Source organism: Clarias gariepinus, chromosome 21 (assembly GCF_024256425.1).
Source record: "Clarias gariepinus isolate MV-2021 ecotype Netherlands chromosome 21, CGAR_prim_01v2, whole genome shotgun sequence".
NCBI lineage: Eukaryota > Metazoa > Chordata > Actinopteri > Siluriformes > Clariidae > Clarias > Clarias gariepinus.
In genome coordinates, this window is record NC_071120.1 from 28,043,520 (window position 1) to 28,062,610 (window position 19,091).

The 19,091-nt window shown below is 40.4% G+C and overlaps 2 protein-coding genes across 2 annotated transcripts; one reads left to right on the top strand and one right to left on the bottom strand.

Moving 5' to 3' along the window:
* The first annotated feature begins 834 nt into the window (after window positions 1-834).
* dgcr8 (DGCR8 microprocessor complex subunit) lies at window positions 835-8,823 on the top strand. Its single transcript, XM_053481715.1, has 14 exons — window positions 835-946; window positions 1,597-2,574; window positions 3,993-4,155; window positions 4,280-4,422; window positions 4,535-4,841; window positions 4,968-5,165; window positions 5,470-5,571; window positions 5,682-5,780; window positions 6,422-6,504; window positions 6,602-6,702; window positions 6,785-6,891; window positions 7,676-7,803; window positions 7,898-8,011; window positions 8,285-8,823. Exons 2-14 carry the CDS (start codon window positions 1,927-1,929, stop codon window positions 8,366-8,368), a joined length of 2,277 nt encoding a protein of 758 aa, XP_053337690.1. The 5' UTR covers window positions 835-946; window positions 1,597-1,926; the 3' UTR covers window positions 8,369-8,823.
* A 2,896-nt stretch (window positions 8,824-11,719) lies between these two features.
* On the bottom strand, window positions 11,720-18,520 carry trmt2a (tRNA methyltransferase 2 homolog A). Its single transcript, XM_053481633.1, has 13 exons — window positions 18,378-18,520; window positions 17,871-18,229; window positions 17,487-17,788; window positions 16,320-16,428; window positions 16,044-16,225; window positions 15,818-15,932; window positions 14,993-15,108; window positions 14,765-14,876; window positions 14,370-14,492; window positions 14,001-14,076; window positions 13,797-13,913; window positions 13,313-13,409; window positions 11,720-11,996 (listed from the first exon to the last, which is right to left on the bottom strand). The coding sequence occupies exons 2-13, from the start codon at window positions 18,204-18,206 to the stop codon at window positions 11,840-11,842; spliced, it is 1,842 nt and encodes a 613-aa protein (XP_053337608.1). The 5' UTR covers window positions 18,207-18,229; window positions 18,378-18,520; the 3' UTR covers window positions 11,720-11,839.
* Window positions 18,521-19,091: the final 571 nt, after the last annotated feature.

Consider the following 19,091-nt stretch of genomic DNA (forward strand, 5'->3'; position numbering starts at 1 on the left):
GACTAGATTTTCAGAAATACTTTACAGGTTCAGTGTTTCTTTATTTTCACAGAATTTGATATTAAATCAGCACATATTTCAGACTATTAAAATAAACACTAAAAGTGTTAATGACACCCTAACAGACTCCATATTAACAATATAGTTTCATCCATCCAACTAGGAACCTCTATAATCCAACTAGGGACCGTGGAGGCCAATGCTGATTACTATTGTATTGTTTGTCTTTTTCACCACCGCGGTGGGACCTCCGGTCAACACTCACCCGCGTATTAACACACTACACAACTGTCAGTTAGCCTAATCTGCATGTCTTTAGACTGGGAGGAAACCAGAGTACCCAGAGGAAACCCACCAAACACAAGGAGAACATGCAAGCTCCATGCACACAGACCCTAGGGTGGGAATCGAACCCGAACCCTGGTGGTGCGAGGCCACATCGCTAACCACCACGCCACAGTGTTGCCAACAGTATAGTTAGCATTAATAAATTGCCTCATATTTTGGACCTGGTGACAGTCTGAGAGACAACTTATGTCTATTAATAACTTGTTTACTTGTTTATCTTTTTAATGTCGTTATTAATTGGGTCTTTTTTTGGGTCTATTTGTTCCCTTTGATTTGGAAATGAAGTCACCTCCATATAAAGTCAATAAAGTATGCCTTGGAGGGCGGGGACTACATCCAGTCGCCTCAGAAGAAGCAGCCAATCACTACGAAACAGCGAAAAGAGTCAACCAATCACCACCATCTACCAAAAAAAAAACCCGAGTCAGCCAATCCGCGCTGTGGAGACACCGGCAAAGAGGCGGGTGCAAGGCGTTACAGCGCTGAGAACGTTATAACATGGCGGCGAGAGCAGGAGGGGGCGGGCGGCGTACTCTGGAAAAAAACAAGAATTAACGCTATTTAATGAAGAGTTTTCACATAATTCTTTGTCAGACAGGTTGGTATATTCCCCCAGAGTTTGTTTAATACGATGTTGGTTATCAGTTTGTCCGATATGTGTTTATTTTAACGTCAAATTCGAGTCGTGCATCTTTGCCTGTTGGTTAGTGTGTGGCCGAGTCCCAAATGGCTACCTAATGTATATTCACTGCGCCCTTCGTAGCATGTGTAAACCGTTATATTTCAAATAATGTAAGTGTACTTATTGAGGGAAGGCGCGATTTTGGACGCACCCCGAGCTAGGTTCATGCTAGGTTTGCAAGTGGAGGGATGATGGTGCTGAAATGAGCAGGATGTGTTTGTTTTATGACTATTTTGTAAATGGTAAAGTTGCTTCTGTGGTAATTTTACTTAATGTAAAGTGTTGTTTTTTTATGGAGGTGAATAATGAACAACAAAGAAAAATATAATGTATTAAAAATGTTCATAGGTTAGTTTGTGACTTGTAAGTAAAATAAAATAGTTAGTGGTGGTATTTCAGTTAAAAGGAATCTGCATTTTTGGGAAATAAGTAAACCAGCAGGGATTATGAGTAGCGTAAACTTTTTAATATCAGGTTTTATAATTGTGTAAATGTTACAATGGACTGTCTAATGTCTTTTTATTTTTTTAACACATTTTATCGCCCTTTATTTCTTGTGTCCTCAGTTTGCCGCCGTTTCCGAGGATGGACCGAGTTTAGACGTGGGCAAAGGTTTAAGCTGAATGCATTGTGATTTCCAATAATTGAGACAGTGATTTCTAAAAAGCTGTCTACATTAATGAAAAGAACAATGTAGTCGGCTTAGCGTGCTCAAGCAACCGAGTGTATACATCTGTCTGGTGTGTTTTAGGTGTGTCTTTGGGCTTTGATTAATTTTTAGCACTTAGCAGCTAAGATAGGCAGATTTCTTTTCTTTTAAAGCAGGGTTAGTTGTTATATTTATACGTATTATTATTATTATTATTATTATTATTATTGTCAATTTTAATAATTGGATGATGGATGTCAGTGAGTTTGTGCCTCCTCTCCCACTGGAGCCTCCTGATGACGAAATGTCAGGAAGCGGTAAATGTAAAGCTCCTCCACCACCTCCCCTGCAAACGTCCAGTGACGCCGAGGAAATGGACGTTAGCTCCGGCGGTGATGGACCCTCGCTCGCGCCGGCTGACGATGCTGACGTTCCGCTCCTCACCAAGGGCTCGTCCGCTTTTAGCGTTCATGCGTCGCATGGCGACCCGTGCCCAGGCACCGGGCGTCACGCTACCCCCGTCACCTCCTTCCTCCCTGACCTTAGACTCCTCCGAGACGTTAAGATCAGCATCAGCTTCGGAGGAGACGCCGGCAGCAGCAAGGGCAAAGACAGGAAGGTGCTGTACACAGGACAGGGTCAGATAGATGAGCAGGAGATAGAGAACGGAAACGTGCAAGGAGGTAGTGCGGGAGAGGGGACGGGGCAGGGGGACACGAGTGTAGAAACCGAGGCTGAACAGGAGAACAAGGTGGAGTTCGCCGTGCTGGACGAGCTGGAGGACTTTAGCGAGAACTTTCTGGAGGCGGAGGACGGCGAGGAGAACGAGTACACGCCCGAGATGATTGTGCAGCAGCAGCAGGCCAACGACGAGGACCACGTTTACTCCTACGAGGTGTGTGTGTGTGTGTGTTTTATTACGCAACTGTCATGTTTAATGACGTTCTTCTTGCTGAAGGATGAGATTTTTTTTATCTATTTATTAAAAAATTAGGAAAATCTAAATCTTAAAAGAGTCAAAGTGCGCAAGGGGTGTACTTTAAAATGTTATACATGTTTTGAGAAGTATGTTAGGAGACACATTTTAGACTAACCTTGTTCTAAATTATTAACATCTTTTTCCATTTTCTTATTCAGCGTTGAAGACGCAGCTTTAAAGTTTTTCTTTAATAAGTTTTTTCCTTTTTTGTAAATGAATTTCACATTTAATTCTGCCCCCTAGTGGTCATAACCACGTCAAAAACCTTACTGACGTCAGTTCTGCAAACTCCGGATGGATTGTAAATTGTGATCATGTATAGGTTGTCCCCGACTTACAAACACCCGAGGTACGAATTTTTTGCAGATACGAACGGACCACGGTTCTATGAACATTCATAGATGCGAACAAATCACAAGCTCATTGTACATCACAAGTATTGTACAAAAAAAATACACTGCAGTCAATATTTTGTATATTTTTTTCCCCCCTGATTAGTCGTGTCCAATTCCTTCCCGTCACTAGGGGGGGCTCCCACATTAAGGCTACTACTATGGTGTCCTCTGAACCACGTGACACCAGCCGACCTCTTTTTTTCGAACTGCTCGCTTACGCGCTGTCGGGGTATCTGCTCCCTCCGCGTGCACGAGCTCACAGACTCCCCGAATGGCGTAGAGCTGTGATTAATGTGGGAGCACTAAGTACTTCTCATCCCTCCCCGCTGAGAGAGCTCTTTTTAGACCTCCGGCTGTGAGGGGTAACAGCATCACCCGGGAACCGAACCAGCGATCTTTGGACTTTACCACTGCGCCACTCGGAGGTGGTCAACATTTACCTCACCAGTTTCAACGAATCAGTCCGGGAGCACGATGATGGAAATGTCTGTCCTGTAAAGCTGATGGTGAATAACCCTAATTTCAGAAAATCCTTATCAAAGCAGAGTTCACAGTCCAATACAGTGGAAAACAGCTCTGAGACAAAATGACATCCTGGATTGCCATCTCGATTTAAAGATGCAGAGATGACGCACTTACATTTGACGTGTGTGAGATTCATTTCCTTAGGCATGGTTATGGTTTTGGCCACATATTGTCAGTGTGGGGAAAGGGGCCAGAGATTTAGTCAAGTGGATTGGTATGCTTTATATTGTATATTCGTGTACAAGACTCACTTTGTCGGACTTAAAAGCAAAACCGACTTAGAAACATGCTCCTTTGATGGAACTCATTCGTAAGTCGGGGATTACCTGTACATTATTTGTTTTTTGCCCCGGTGTGCCCCGAGCACACGCCGGCTCCACTCCGTGATCGTCTCTAACGGCTCTACTTTTTCAGGACGACTTTGACAATGATGTTGATGCGCTGCTAGAGGAAGGCATGCCGGTGCCCAAGAAGATGCGCCTGGCTGAGGATAAATATGCAGCAGACAGCGATCATCAGTCTGACACGGAGCAGGGGGTCCAGCCCATGATCACCAAAATAAAGACTGTTCTCAAGAGTAAGTTTCTTTCTCTCTCTCTCTCCCTCTAGTATACAGTCTGATTATAAATCATAGCGTAATTGTACATGTGTGCAAGTAAAATAAGTGTTAAAGATGAAGCGTTTTGCGTTCTCGGTTGCAGGTCGAGGGCGCCCACCTACAGAGCCTCTTCCTGACGGGTGGATCATGACATTCCATAACTCCGGCATTCCAGTCTACCTCCACCGGGAGACCCGAGTCGTTACCTGGTCCAGACCGTACTTCCTTGGGACTGGAAGCATCAGGGTACACGCCGCGTCATAAGAACGACAGATTCGATTAAAACTGTAGGGTGCTAAAACTTTCAAAAACCTTTTTCTCCTTTTTCTTTCTCCTTTAAAATGCATGTGTGTTGCAGAAACACGATCCTCCTACCAGTAGCATCCCCTGTTTGCACTACAAGAAGATGAAGGAGCATGAAGAGCGGGAGCAGAATGGAGAAGTGACGCCCAACGTATCTCCCGTAAAACTCGGCGAGGAGGGAGAACCTCAGGAGAGAACCGAAGAGCCCGACTCCACCGCTCCTGAGGGGACATGTGAGGGGTCCAGCCCGGACACGATGGACAACCAGCCCGAGGGAAAAGAAGGCCACGGGGGCGAGATGGCGCAGGGGGCACTGGGGCAGGTCAAAGCCAAGGTGGAGGTGTGCAAGGATGAGTCTGTTGGTAAGTGATGAAGATATCACGTACGCAGTGTTGTTGAATGGACCCGTGAGCTTTTACTTCATCCCTTTTAGCCTGGTTTCTGATTTTGGATTACGTGATGTGACACAACCTTCTGCTTCCCTCCAGACATCGAGGAGTTTCGCGGCTACCTGGAGAAGCGCTTCGACTTCGAGCAAGTGACGGTGAAGAAGTTCCGCACGTGGGCGGAGCGACGCCAGTTCAACAGGGACATGAAGAGGAAGCAGGCGGAGTCAGAGAGGCCCATCCTCCCAGCCAATCAGAAGCTCATCACGCTCTCGGTGCAGGACGCGCCCACCAAGAAAGGTGAAAAGGAAGCTCTGGGGTTAGTTAGGTTCGTTTTTCAGGGATTGATTTAATGTTTGATTGACACAGAAATCATAATCACATCTTACACCAGATTTGTAATTAGATTGAGGTCTGCACTTTGACCTAACACACGTTTGGGGTTTAAGCCATTCCATTGTCCATTGCCGAGATCATCCGAGATTATAAGATCATGACACTACCATCACCGTGCTTCACACTTTCGATGAGTAGTGATGCAGTGCTGGGGGTCAATACTTTTGCAAGACACTCATATCGCTGTCTTCATGTCGTCTACTTTTAGAGTTCGTCATCAACCCTAATGGAAAGTCAGAGGTTTGCATCCTACATGAATATATGCAACGCGTACTCAAGGTCCGACCAGTTTACAACTTTTTTGAATGTGGTAAGTGTGTGTGTGTGTGTGTGTGTGTGTGATTGCACCATTACCGTTTGTGTAGTTTGTGCAAAGTGCTAACGTCTGGATTATTCTTTATTATTATTTTTCCCCTTCAGAAAACCCAAGTGAACCCTTCGGAGCTTCGGTTATTATAGACGGAGTCACGTACGGCACGGGAACAGCGAGTAGCAAAAAACTCGCCAAGAATAAAGCTGGTATTTTATTTTTCTATATATATTTTTTTTTATTATTCATCCACTCGAGATGTATTAGTACAAGCGAAGCAGACGAACACAAAACATGCTCAACATTGTTGATGTACTTTGCGCTGTAAGGGCTTTTCTGTTAAGAGTGCAAATATTCCATTGTTTATGCTTTTAGATTTATTTATTTTTCTTCCTTGTGCCACACTATAGCACTGTTGATTGATTTGCTTTGATTTTGTAAAACAGCACCACTAGCGTTACTGCATCCTTTTTTTTTTTTTTAATAGGTTACCGTTTCTATAGTAACAGAAACTCACACAGCAGATACACTATTATGTTGAATTTTCTTTAAGGATGGTTCTAAAGTTGTTCTTACCTTTTAAGAGAGATTAAATGAGAGGCTAAATGTTTATAGCTGCTATAACATAAGAACGTACAGGAGCTAAACTAATTTCACAACATTAAATAAAAAGATACATTTTATTATATGATAATTTAAAGTGTGTAATGTCTGGACAAATCGCTATGGCTTAAGAGTAATAGGACTAATTTTATTCCTTAAGAGGAATAAAACCACTGTTCCACTTGACACACGTGAGGGTTGTTCTTTTCCTGTATGCTGAGTTTTTGTCCTGGTCTCTGTGATGCAGCTCGAGCCACACTGGAGATCCTCATCCCTGACTTCGTGAAGCAGACGGCTGAGGAGAAGCCAGTCGAAGGAGACGAACTAGAGGTACGCAGACGCCGAGCCCCACCCCTACCCCGTGCCCACGCTGTTTATTTAATCTCTATGTAAAAGTTCTGATCAGCTGTTCACGTTTCCTCCTCAGTATTTTAACCATATCAGTATTGAAGACTCGCGAGTGTATGAACTGACCAACAAAGCAGGCTTACTGTCACCTTACCAGATCCTTCACGAGTGCCTTAAGAGGTAGGACGTTACTCCGGAGTTGAAATTTTATATATTCTCGGAGAGTGGAGCTGTTTATAATTTTTTTCCTGTGCGGCTACAGAAATCATGGGATGGGAGACACCAGCATCAAGTTCGAGGTCATCCCGGGGAAGAACCAGAAGAGCGAGTACGTGATGACGTGCGGGAAACACAGCGTGCGCGGGTGGTGTAAGTGTTCACACAGACGTCTGCACTGTCTCGAGTGAGACGGCTCCTTCATTTCTGTGTAGGGAAATGATTTAGATTGCTGGATTCTGATTGGTCAGAAGGTGTCGATCGCTGTGGCCTCGTCTTCAGCCACCTGTACGAATTGTTTTTAGAATTCCTGGTCCTGAGTTGTCATAGTAACGATGCTATTTATAAATAGACGTGGTGAAGAGCTTCACAGATTTAGCCAGAAGTGAAACGATGACAAACGGCGAACGCCACGGTGTTCTCAAGTCCGATTGGTCGGACGGTGTTGCTTAATTTTCTAGCCGCAGGATTGTTTTAATGTCATCATTTTGACACCTTATTTTATCCATATTGTGGGGTTTTATGTAAAAAGGAAAAGGTTTGTTTAACTTGGAAGGTATGGAAGGAGTCTCCAGTTCCAGTTTTAAAAATCGCCATCTTCAGGACAGAGCAGGTTCAGGGTTGTTTGCTGTTTTGTCTTTTTCAGGGAGTATAAAACAGAGTCTGTTGAGGGAACGGATGTTTATAGCTACTATAACGTTAGAAATAACGTGGACTAACAGTATGACGTGTCAATTGAGACGAATGAAGAGGAGGAGTCACGGTCTTTACCACGCAGCTGATTAATCTTCTCTAACACTGACGTTTTTATTCCTCATCACGCCACACTGTAGTTGATTATTTTCCCTATAACACCACGACACACAGCAGTTTATTATTTTTTTTTAAAGATTCTGATTCAACATGATTATAATGCAACATGGTTTGCTCTCTGAAGGTAAAAACAAGAGAGTGGGTAAACAGCTGGCGTCTCAGAAGATTCTCCAGATGTTGCACCCTCACGTGAAGAACTGGGGCTCTCTCCTGCGCATGTACGGCAGAGAGAACAACAAGATGGTGAAAAAGGTATCAGACAAATCTGTGAACGTATAGAATAAATTGGGAGACATACGTGCGTGTGTGTGTGATTTCTATTTTTTTGTTTGTTTGTTTTTAAAAGGAAAATTCCGACAAGAGCGTGATCGAGCTGCAGCAGTACGCCAAAAAGAACAAACCCAACCTCCACATTCTGAACAAACTCCAGGAGGAGATGAGGAAACTGGCTAAAGAGAGGGTAAGACCCACACATTTACCCTTACACAAAGTATTGGCACCCTCCACTTCTTTCCAGCACCAGGCAGCTGTGGTTGTTTTCTTAGTACAGCCATGACAATGGTCTAGCCGTCTAAACACACATTCACATTCTCACACACGCCACATCACTAACATCTGCTCTCTACATAACCACGCCCCCTCCCCCTCCCCACCCTGTCACAATAAACTGATAAAAACGATGACGATCCATATAAAAAAAAAATAAACTTCTCCTTTATGTTTCTGTTCCCAGGAGGAGACGAGAAAAAAGCCCAAAATGACGGTGGTGGAGTCGGCTCAGCCCGGCAGCGAGCCCCTGTGCACCGTCGACGTCTAGCGAAACCTTCGCCGACCCGCTCACTCGTACTGAAGATCCATATCTATACTTAAAAAAAAAAAAAAAAAAAAAAGGCACTGAAGGTCACCTCATCTGAAGGTCACACGTGAATAAATTATGCAGTCAGCGCGATAAAGGCAATACCAGCTCCGATTCGTCACCGACACGAGGGTTCAGTTTGCCCCGAACCTCCGTTCAATCCGAATCTAATCTAATCCGATGCACTAACGGTTGACGAGACGAAACGTCATCGTACACGTCCTGATGCATTCTTTATATACGAAACCTGTCACGTATTTTCCTATTCATGAAGCAAGTAACCACGTGGTGTCTGAATGCTCACGTTTGTGAATTTTAAACGTCGTGGCTGCTTTTTTAATTATTATTATTATTATTATTATTAATAATATATAATTATAGTTGATTTGATTTAATAAAGGTTTTCCTGTTGGACATTTCATTCCATATTTGTATATGAAAACAAAAAATAGTACAGACTTCGGCTGGTTCCCCCCAGGAGTCAAGAGAGCTGTACGATGGTACGATGTGAATTATTTTTATTTTCTTAAATTTAAGCGACACTCAAATTTCAATTTTTTTTTTTTAAATAAGGGCGGGAGAGCGAGCCCTCTGATCTGCCAACCTCTACACCTTTTGCATCAGCGTGCACTTGTTCCTCAAAAAACTGATTTTAAAAAGTTTTTTGTTTCTTTTTTTTCCTCCCTCCCCCCCTTCAATTAAAATGAATCTGATAAAATGGACCACTGAAAGTGTCCATTAAAGTTCTGATAATAAGTGACGCCACGTAGTAGCCCCACCCATTTTTTAATTTTTTTCGTTAACTGTTTCAAGTTACTTTAAATCATGTGTTGTTGGTTTTAAAAGAAAAGTGTGCGACTGGAGAGAGTAAGACTCCTAAGCCTGCCAGGAGTAAAAGCAGAATATTACGAGCTGCTTATTGTAAAATAAAGTCTATGAGCGAACATGAGGGACGTCCTGAACGTTGTGCGTGAGAGGGGTGTGGCCAAAACTATCAAAGCAAAACAAACCTTGATCAATATGAGCTTTAAAAGAAGTACAGACGAGCTTTCTTGCCTGCACAATTTAATTGCTTTACGTGATCATTTTTTCTTCTTTTTTTTTTTTTAAAGTAGCAAGCTCGTATGAGGGAGAATGGAAGCGTGAACACACCGTGCTGTGTCCTGATCAAGCGTAACTTTAGTTCTTATCAAACCAAATTAAAAACATTCAAAAGTTATAGAGAGTTAAATAATCCACACAACTGTCAGGTTTTCCCCAAACTGATAGAAGATCACGAGGTGTTCTTCTCCTGCTGGTTTTTTTCCTTTTTTTAGTTCATTATTTATTGAAACTATTGAAGATAGACTAAATCTGAAAGTACAGGTAACTGGTTCGGAATTCAGTTTTTTTTTTTTTTTTTCACATCCAGATACACTACACTCACATAGTGCAGCGAACACTCAGCATGGTGTCCAAATCACTGCCTTAGTGTCTCCTGACTCCTGCACGCTCTGTTTCTGTGCACCGGTTTGGTAGATCAAGAAACGGATCTGAGACGCAGGTCATAACTACAGCAGAAAGTTTTACTTTCTCTTTTTTTCTTTTTTCTTTTTTAAGTAGAGTTCGACCTGATGGGAAACAAATGTCTGGGATGTAAAGTCCGTCAACGCTTTTAATCAACACAGGAAACCAAGCGCAGGGGGGATATGTTTGCTTTTTACTCACTTGTGTGCTACGTTTATACGTTTGCTGATCTAAATGAATTGTTCCGTCATGATGTGTATAAATAATAGATTTGTCGTTTACAAAAGAGGTGAAGGTTTGGGGTCAGGGGCGTTTGTGACGTCCATCCGGGGGTCACAACCCAGTACACAGGACACTGGGGTTTAGTCCTAAATAAAACCCATTAGAAGTATAAATTCGAGCCAATTCTCAAATGATCATTGAGTGGAAAAACTGATCACGACCAACATTCAGCTCGGGCCAGAGATAATTTCCTCCTGTAGTGCAGCGGCTGGCTCTAATTAAAACAATAAAAATCAGGTGGTTCTAGTCCATCTCGTTAGTTTAAAATATTGTTCATATGAGCTGATATGAGGAACAACGTGTTCAGGTTGTTCAAGACTGAACAGCCACCGCTTTCTTCTCCTTCAGTCTGAGACCAGAGCGTGCCATGAGCTTATGTTTAGTTTTTGTTAGTTTTGGCAGGATTATCACATATCAGCGAGAAACAAGTGCTGCTCGAACCAAGGATCTTGCTTTTCCTTTTAGCCTTTAGCACTGCAGAGGAACCACAAGCACAAGGGCTTGGAGAGTGGTGTGCTTCTCTTACTGAAAGACTTTTTAAAGAGTTTAAAGAAGTAGAGATGACAATAATAATAATAATAATAAAGATCCGAGAGATCAGCGCTTGCGTTCTGTGCCATTTCTCACGTAGGAAACTAAGTTGAAGCTACCTAGTCGTGTATTTGCTGTGGAGTGAGAATATAATCTGCTGTTTCCAGCATGAGTTTAAGTTCAGCGACTCGAATGTAAAGTGTGTGTGTTTAGTACTTTTTTTACTGCATTGTGACTGTATGCATTTACTTATTTCTGAAAACGGAAAAGACAAAAAGGTAGCCAATGTACCTTGTTTAAAAAAAAAAAAAAAAGACGACTATAAAGTGTATAGAGAAGATACGAACCAAAGCTTAACGTCTTATGCAGTTTTATAGTTGTAGATCACTTTAAGATATTTCTGTTAAACATTTCTCTGTGGGATTTTTTTGCGTATATATGGAGACATGAAGGGGGAAAAAAAAAAAACTACACACTGTTGTTCCAGCAGTTATTGCGAAGTGTTTTTTCCTTTTTGCTTTATCTGAATGTTTACTGTGTGTGAGCACAAAGATGCCGCCGCCGCTTCGAGAACGTGCTGCTGCTGCTTTTCCTTCATCACATCTACGCTTCACTACTTGTCCCGTGTGTGTGTTTGTTCACTGTGAAGAAAATCACGAGCAACCTTTTCACCCACGCTGTTGTTTATTTCATTTCTTTTTTCGGTTTGAAACAACGCTGCCTAAAAATAAAAACATTAAAACTGAATTCATTATGTGACTTTGATAATCGCTAAATAACGGTGATTTCTTTATGCAAATGAATAAATGTGTCATGACCGTAACCAGATGTTTGTCATTCTTTATTTGTGAGTCGTTTCAGTTTTCAATGTACAGTCAGAAAATTAAAGCGGCAATATGTATCTTAATTATTGTAATAAAAACGCAAATGCCTTCACTGAGACTGTACAACTTTTACACAAGTGAAAATGAAAAAAAAGGCGGAGCTAATTTATGGATCAGAAAACAGGATTGTGTTTGCACTTTTTAAAGGTTTTAAAAAATAACTTTGCCTTTAGAATGTTATGAGCTGCTCGTTATTAGCGAGACTTGTGAGAAACCGCTAGCATTAGCTTCAGTTCTCGGCGTTGTTGGTGCTGGATCCGTAGTCGACCCTCTCGAACAGCAGGATGGTCTCACAGTGCATGGTCTGAGGGAACAAGTCCACGGCCATCGCTCGCACCGGGCGGAACGGCGCACCGCGAACACGGTTAGATGGAGCTCTACAGAGACTAGGGGGAGGGACAAACGATAAGAGATTAGTGCTGATAGTAACTTCACCTGTCCTGCAAAAGTTAAAATATAAAAAAGTTAAATGAATGAGTTAAATACTGAAGCTGGGTGATTTAACAGTTTACCACAATAAAATTATATTTACCAGATGCTTTTCTCACAGTATATCAGGGATATGAGCACTTGAGACATATTTACTATACAATTGAACTTTGGACTGCCAGACTAATGCATTCTGGAAGTGTGCTCGTATATCAAAACACTTATATATCAAAGCGAATTTCCCCCATAAGAAATGATGGAAACCTGGACAATTTGTTCCACAACCTGGACATATTCATAGAAAAATAGACCAAGTACAGGAAACAATAGAACTCTTTTTGCTCATCTTGCAAAACAAGATTTCCAAGGCTCACATTTATTATACTTATAATATTGATGATAACATTTACTACACTTACATGTTTACTATATATATATATATATATATATATATGTGACATTTATTAAAATCAAGATATTCACTATACTTATAGCATTTACAACGTTTACTAAAGTTATTTACTTATATTTACTTCTCTTATGGTGTGTACAGTACCTGCGTTATATCACATTTATGATACTTACAATAAGTATTACTTTATTTAGGTTTTATTCATTACAAGTAAAACATTATTATGTTATATAAAAATATTTTTATAAGGTTTATTTAACATTTACAGGTGATGTGAAAAAGTATTCGCTCTCTTCCTGCTTTATTTATTACTTTCTTTCTTTTTGCATCAAAACATTTTTAATTGCATTTGTTGATGTCAAGGGCGGCACAACCACTTACTTTTTTCACCAGGTGGGTTTGGGCAACTTTTTATCCCCCCACTTTATAAATGAAATCATCATTTAAAAGCTGTATTTTGTATTTACTCAGGTTATCTTAGTGTAATATTAAAGTTTCTTTGATGATCTCAATCATCAAATATGGAGTACATTTTTTATTTAAAAATCAGGAAGGGGCAAATACTTTTTCACAGCACTGTGTAAAGGGAAATCGAAACTGCAATTTGTATTAAAATGTCTGATGTTTAAAAATTTGAGATGCGTGATTTCATACATTATTATAATTTTTTTAAACTATTACTGTTATCCACAGTCTCACCCAAAAAAGGAAAAAAGAAGTGTCGAATTATTGGGCTGCGTCGCATCGACACGTCGCAGAAAAAGTGCACTTGCTTATTAACACTTTTGATCATACAGACAAGCAGCAGTGCATTATGGGTAACCCTGTACAGTAAATGAACACTGATGAGTGTTTACTGACTCGATGAAGTTGTTCATGGCCGCTTTGGCGTTACAGGCGACGTACACCAGCCGCTTCAGATGCTCCGCCCGTCTGATCGCCAAAATCACCTTGGAATCTGGACAGAAATGAAATCGAATCATCAAGGACATTGCAAAATATACAAATTGTGTTTAAACATTCTGAATATAGATATAAATGTATTACATCATATTTCTCCTTCGCTCACATTTCTGTTAACTTGTACACCACAAGAGGGCGCACTTACAGCTCAGGGCTGTACTGGCTGTTTAAAATGGATTTTAAGATTTCAAAATGTTTTTAAATTAAATAAAAAGTCAATAACTGAGAGACTGGAATATAAAGGCTGCTGTGGGAAAATAATCAGTGACGATGTGCTAAGTTTTTACTATAAAGAGCGTTTTACTCGTTACATATGACTCTTAATTATACACTTGGTGTGTTTTTGATGATGATGATGATGATGATGATCTGTAGTTCTTACGCAGTCCCGCTCTTGGAGGATCGACAATAGCAGTAACGTTAGGAGACACAACAGCGTTGAGTATGGTGGGGAAAATGTCCTCCGCTTTACCACAGTGAAACTCCACGTTGGTCAACCCTGACACACACACACACACACACACACAGTTTTAAAAGTGAATTCCCGGACCCTTGTTATCCAACATGACGAGCTCAATCACGTTACCGTTAGCTTGTGCGTTCACTTTAGCGTCCTCCACCGCCTCCTGACACAACTCGATTCCTATCACCTTCCTCACTCGCTAACACACACACACACACACACACACACACATATATATATATAGAAATGTTATATATTACTCATAAGGAAGAGAGAGAAAAAAAAAAAAAAACAGAAGAGAGAAAGCAGAAACTTCTTTAAGCTTTATGTCCAAGTTGGAAACTTCAGTACAAACAAAAAGAAATAAATATATTGGCACCCTGTTACTAATGAATCTGTTACTGTTATACTGAATTATTGGGATTCAGCGTACGATTCTACACAGAGTGCTGTTATTAGTGAGAGTGTGTGTGTCAGTCACGGTGTGTGTACCTTGGCCAGAGAGATGCCGATGGTTCCTGTCCCACAGCACACATCCAGCACGGTGCTGTCCCGGTCGAGCTGAGCCCACTCACCTACAGACGAGTACAGAACCTCTGCTGCCAGAGTGTTCGTCTGTGCAGAGAGAGACACAACAATCAACCCAGACGTCCTGAATCAGCACCATAAGGTCCGAGGCATAACTGGCCGACACCCTAATGAACAGCAATCCCAAGAAGACGTGTGTAATAACGTGACACCAGAATGAAAGAATAGCCGCACACTCGTCCCTGTACATCTCCGTTATTCCTACAAGTACGCGTGTCTCGCTCCAATTCCAAACCGGCTGTTTCAGTGTCTGTACAGAGTTCATCACTCGCTCATGTAGTAAGGAGTTGGACGTTTACCTGGAAGAAGGAGTGAGGAGACACGCGGAACCTGAGGCCGAGCAGCTCCTCGTGGATCCACGCCTCACCGGCCACCTGCTCACAGGCCAAATCATCCGTCCCTGCAGACGTCCTGCTCCACAACAGGACATCATTATACACACAAAGACACACGAAGACATGCACACAGCTGACGAGTGTCTGTCACCGTCACCATCACCCCTGTACGTTCTAGGAAAGAATTTTCACCTCTGTCCCATTCTCACAAAGTGCAGAGACGTCACTCCGCTGTCCTTCCCGTCTCCATCTGTAAAGTAGTGTCTCAGGGACTCCTTCAGAGACGCCAGCTCGTCCTCCGACAGTTTCTACGGCAGCAGAAAATCATTAATCATCACCAAATAACTTCAGAAACTTAACATGTTCTCTAACACAGACGACAGAATATATCAGTGTGTGAGTGTAATATGTTTAACAGCCAATCAGATGAGTTCAAAAACATCTTTTTCTTCGTATTAAAGGTTTAATGAAGCCTCTTGTTTTCCAAAATGTTACATCCTACTTACTTAATAATATTTTTTATGATAATTATTTGCTTGATTATGTTTTTATTATTCTCCTTTAATAATATCTAATTATAATTTATTACAATTATACATTTTAGAATTATTTATTTTATATAATTTTATACTATAATAATAAATAATTACTATCTGAGATGTAAAAAATAAATATTAAATTAAATAAAAATCCTTTTTTTTCATCACCAAAACAATAACATTTGATTATTATTATAGAATTATAATAAATAATAATTAGCTTTTATTTATAAAAAGAAGAGGGAAAAATCATAAAAAATAATCCAACAAATTGTAAAGATTTAAAACCAATTTAAACATTTTTATGAGATGATTAAAATCCTAAATCTGAACTTTTTTAAATATTTGTTAATAAACGACGGAGCAGTTTGTGATTATAATAAAAACGTTTGTCAGTTTATTCTTTAACTATTTTATTGTATTCAGACGTGTAAAAGTAAAAATCTTGAGTGTGTGTGTGTGAGTGTGTGTGTGAGACCTGTGGATGGAAGAAGACGATGGCCATGATCTCTCCGGTTCTGCTGGTGCGGACCGTAAGCTGCCTCCAGTGACCTTCATACGTCTCTGGACTGTACACGTCATACGGGGTCGTCCTGTACACACACACACACACACACACACACACAGAGTATACACTGGTTAATGTCTGCATCAGTGTGTGTTGTTTTTAATGCAGCTTTAAAGAGCTTGTGTGAGATAAAGACCTGATGTAGTTCTGGAAGGCGAGGACAACGCGCTTGGCCCCTGCAGGGACGTGGACGGTGTCTGAGGGACTCACCACGGCGCACGAGCCTCCTTTATACTTCCCCAAGCGAAACCCCACCGTCTTGTCCTCTCCGTCGGCTCCGGCGCCGATCACAAACTCACACTTGTTCCTGTACTCCGTCTGCACCGCACACACACACACACACACGTCTTTGTGTTAGGAAAGCAGGCGAGTGTGTGTGTGTGTGTGTGTGTGATGATCAGTCAGCTGTTACCTGCACTGGTGAGGGTCTGATGGGTTCGAGGGGACAACACACACCTCTGTTCTTCTCCTTCTGCACAAACAGCCACGGCAGCATGGCTTTATTACTGTTCCCTATCTCCCTACACACACACACACACACACACACACACACACACACACACACACAGGAATCAGAGCAGACAAAACAGATTTTGATTCATGAACTATTAATGAGTTGTTTTTTTATGATTTTTGTTTGGTTTATTAAATCATTAATAGAGCAGATTAAAGACTTCAATTTGATTTGAGCAATTATTAGTATTTAATATAATTAAACCACAGCATTTATTTCTTATCAGTTTTTATTTACAAATAAAACCAATTTCAGCTTTCAGGCTCATCAGGATTTATTGAAAAGTAATTTTTAAACTTATTTTTTAAACCTATTTGACTATATTTTAACAGTTACATGCATTTTTAAAAGTAGTGATCTTTATTTTTATTTATTTACATTTTAAAAATATATATTTTTTGACAAAAATTTCAGACAAAAATATATATTTCTTGTAAACATATAATATTGCTTTATTCATCTTGTGATTACATTTATTATTTATTACTTTTCTATTAAGATAAAAAATATTGCATTCATTTTAAATATAAAATACTAGTTAAAGTTAAAGCGTATATTAAGTTTATATTATCTTAATATATATTATATTAATGTAAATTATATTTTATGTATATAGAATTGCTTATTGTTTAATTTAAATGTGTTATTTTAAAATACATTTTAATGTTACATCTTTTATATTTATTTAACATTTAATTATTAATAAACTAACAAGCTTATTTAATTTCAAAACAATTACTTTTCGAAGCAAGTTATCATGATTTTATTTTTAAATCTTTAATTTTAAGTTAATTGTTACTAGTTAAACATTCAGTGTAATAGCTTTATTATTTGTTTTTCCTTTTTTAATTCATGATTTTTAGTCACTGTTATTTCTATAATTTATAAATTAAACATGTTTACATTTTTAGTAATAAAATCCATTTAAATCAGGGGAATGTTATGTTCTGTTTGTTTATTATTTTTATGCAGAATTCACGACGCTTTATTCTGAATTGTTTTATATTTAAAGAATAAAGAGCAGCAGATGATTAAAGTCTAATAGAAGTGAGACTGAAGTGAGACCGTGTGAGCGTGTGCAGGACTGCCTCCACCTCCCGCTCCTTCCTCTGGAGCTGCTCTTGGTACGGGACCTGCCACAGCGGCGTGACCGCGTTGGCAATCTGGACGGATAGAGGTTCGTCCTCGGCGCCGTCGTGTCCCTCGGCAGGACGTTTGGACGCGGGCTGTCCTCCGTCCGCCGCCTCTTCGTCCTGCCTGCGCTTCCTGAGGAGGGGGTCGGCTTTGGGCTTGGCCAGTCGTACGCTCAGGACCTTCCCCTTCCAGTGCACACCGTGGACAAGCTTCATGGCCTTGTCCCTGTCCTCCTGCACACACACACACACACAGTTTATTAAAACCCATGTTGTTAATAAAGGCTACGATCTAAAGACGTGAATCAAACAGAACCTGGTTTTTGAAGGTGACGAAGGCGCAGTTCTGCTTCCCCATCAGCTTGATCTTGTGTGGGTTCAGCCCGTGTTTGGTCAGGAACTTCTTCAGGTCGTTGAAGCCGATGTACTTGGGCAGGTTCTGGATCTCCACCTTGAAGATCTCGGAGGTGAACAGATCCTCCTTGATGTAGCGGTAGACATCAGAGTTGCTGCGTTCCTTGCGTTCCTCTCCTTCGTTCTTACTTTCTGACGCAGGTTCGTCCTCCTGTTTCGTCTCAGGCTGGATGCCGGACTCTTCCGCAGGGATTGGGGCGTCGTTCGGGACGGAGGAGTCGGCGCTCACGTCCGCCATAACCACCTGAGTGCTGGACTGAACTGCAGGGTTTGTTGTTGATGTTGTTTTTACATGTTGACACATAAATGTGCATTTTAGTCTTACTACAATAACAGCACAGGAATCATCATCTACCAAAACATGTTATATTATACACTTACAACATAAAACCCAAGAGTCCTCACTCACCTGTGTTAAAGTGTACTGCAGTAATAACTGTTATAAGGATGGAAATGATAACAAACAGGATCAGTACAGCTGTTTGCACACACACATGCAGGCTGCCATCTTCTTTTCACACTAAACCACGTGTCTAACTAAATATGCGCAATAATTACACACTAAATCACTTTTGTATTTTTAAAAATATATATATTTTTAAATGGACTTTTTTTTTGTTTCCGTGCTGTAAATTTAAGCAAAAAATAATAATCTAAACAAAAAAATATTATAAAGTTTATATAAGGCTTAAGACAGACCTTTATTTTGGAAAAATCACTTCCGGGTTATTTTATTTATTAATTTATCTGCATTATTTTAAAACATGCTATTTCAATAAAGCTAAGCTCAATATTTTAACAAATCTGTAAATATTAAATGTTAAAGGTTTTAAAACTAATTTATTATGATTTCTATTGAATAATACACTATTCAACCTTTGTTAAAACTAGGGCTCGGTACCATATTGAAATGCGCACTAGTACTAGATAGGGCACGCAACAGTTACGTGTCGTACATATGAAACAAGTGCTCTTAAATAGGAATTGGAACACAGCCAGCCTTGTTGCAAGCCAACGACTAGCATACCGCTGAAAAAACTTGTCTGCTAGCTTTCAAGTCGAATTGAACTCTATGAAGCGTTTTGGTTATAAATTAATCCGAGTCGTTTATTTTGTTATTATT

Excerpts from the sequence above, each read along its gene's own strand:
- dgcr8 (XM_053481715.1), top strand. The coding sequence starts at position 1,927 with ATGATGGATGTCAGTGAGTTTGTGCCTCCTCTCCCACTGGAGCCTCCT. Across the intron at positions 5,572-5,681 it reads TTACAACTTTTTTGAATGTG|AAAACCCAAGTGAACCCTTC; the intron begins GTAAGTGTGTGT and ends TTTCCCCTTCAG. Across the intron at positions 5,781-6,421 it reads ACTCGCCAAGAATAAAGCTG|CTCGAGCCACACTGGAGATC; the intron begins GTATTTTATTTT and ends TCTGTGATGCAG.
- trmt2a (XM_053481633.1), bottom strand. The coding sequence starts at position 18,206 with ATGGCGGACGTGAGCGCCGACTCCTCCGTCCCGAACGACGCCCCAATC. Across the intron at positions 16,226-16,319 it reads TCAGACCCTCACCAGTGCAG|ACGGAGTACAGGAACAAGTG; the intron begins GTAACAGCTGAC and ends TGTGCGGTGCAG. Across the intron at positions 15,933-16,043 it reads GCCTTCCAGAACTACATCAG|GACGACCCCGTATGACGTGT; the intron begins GTCTTTATCTCA and ends GTGTGTGTACAG.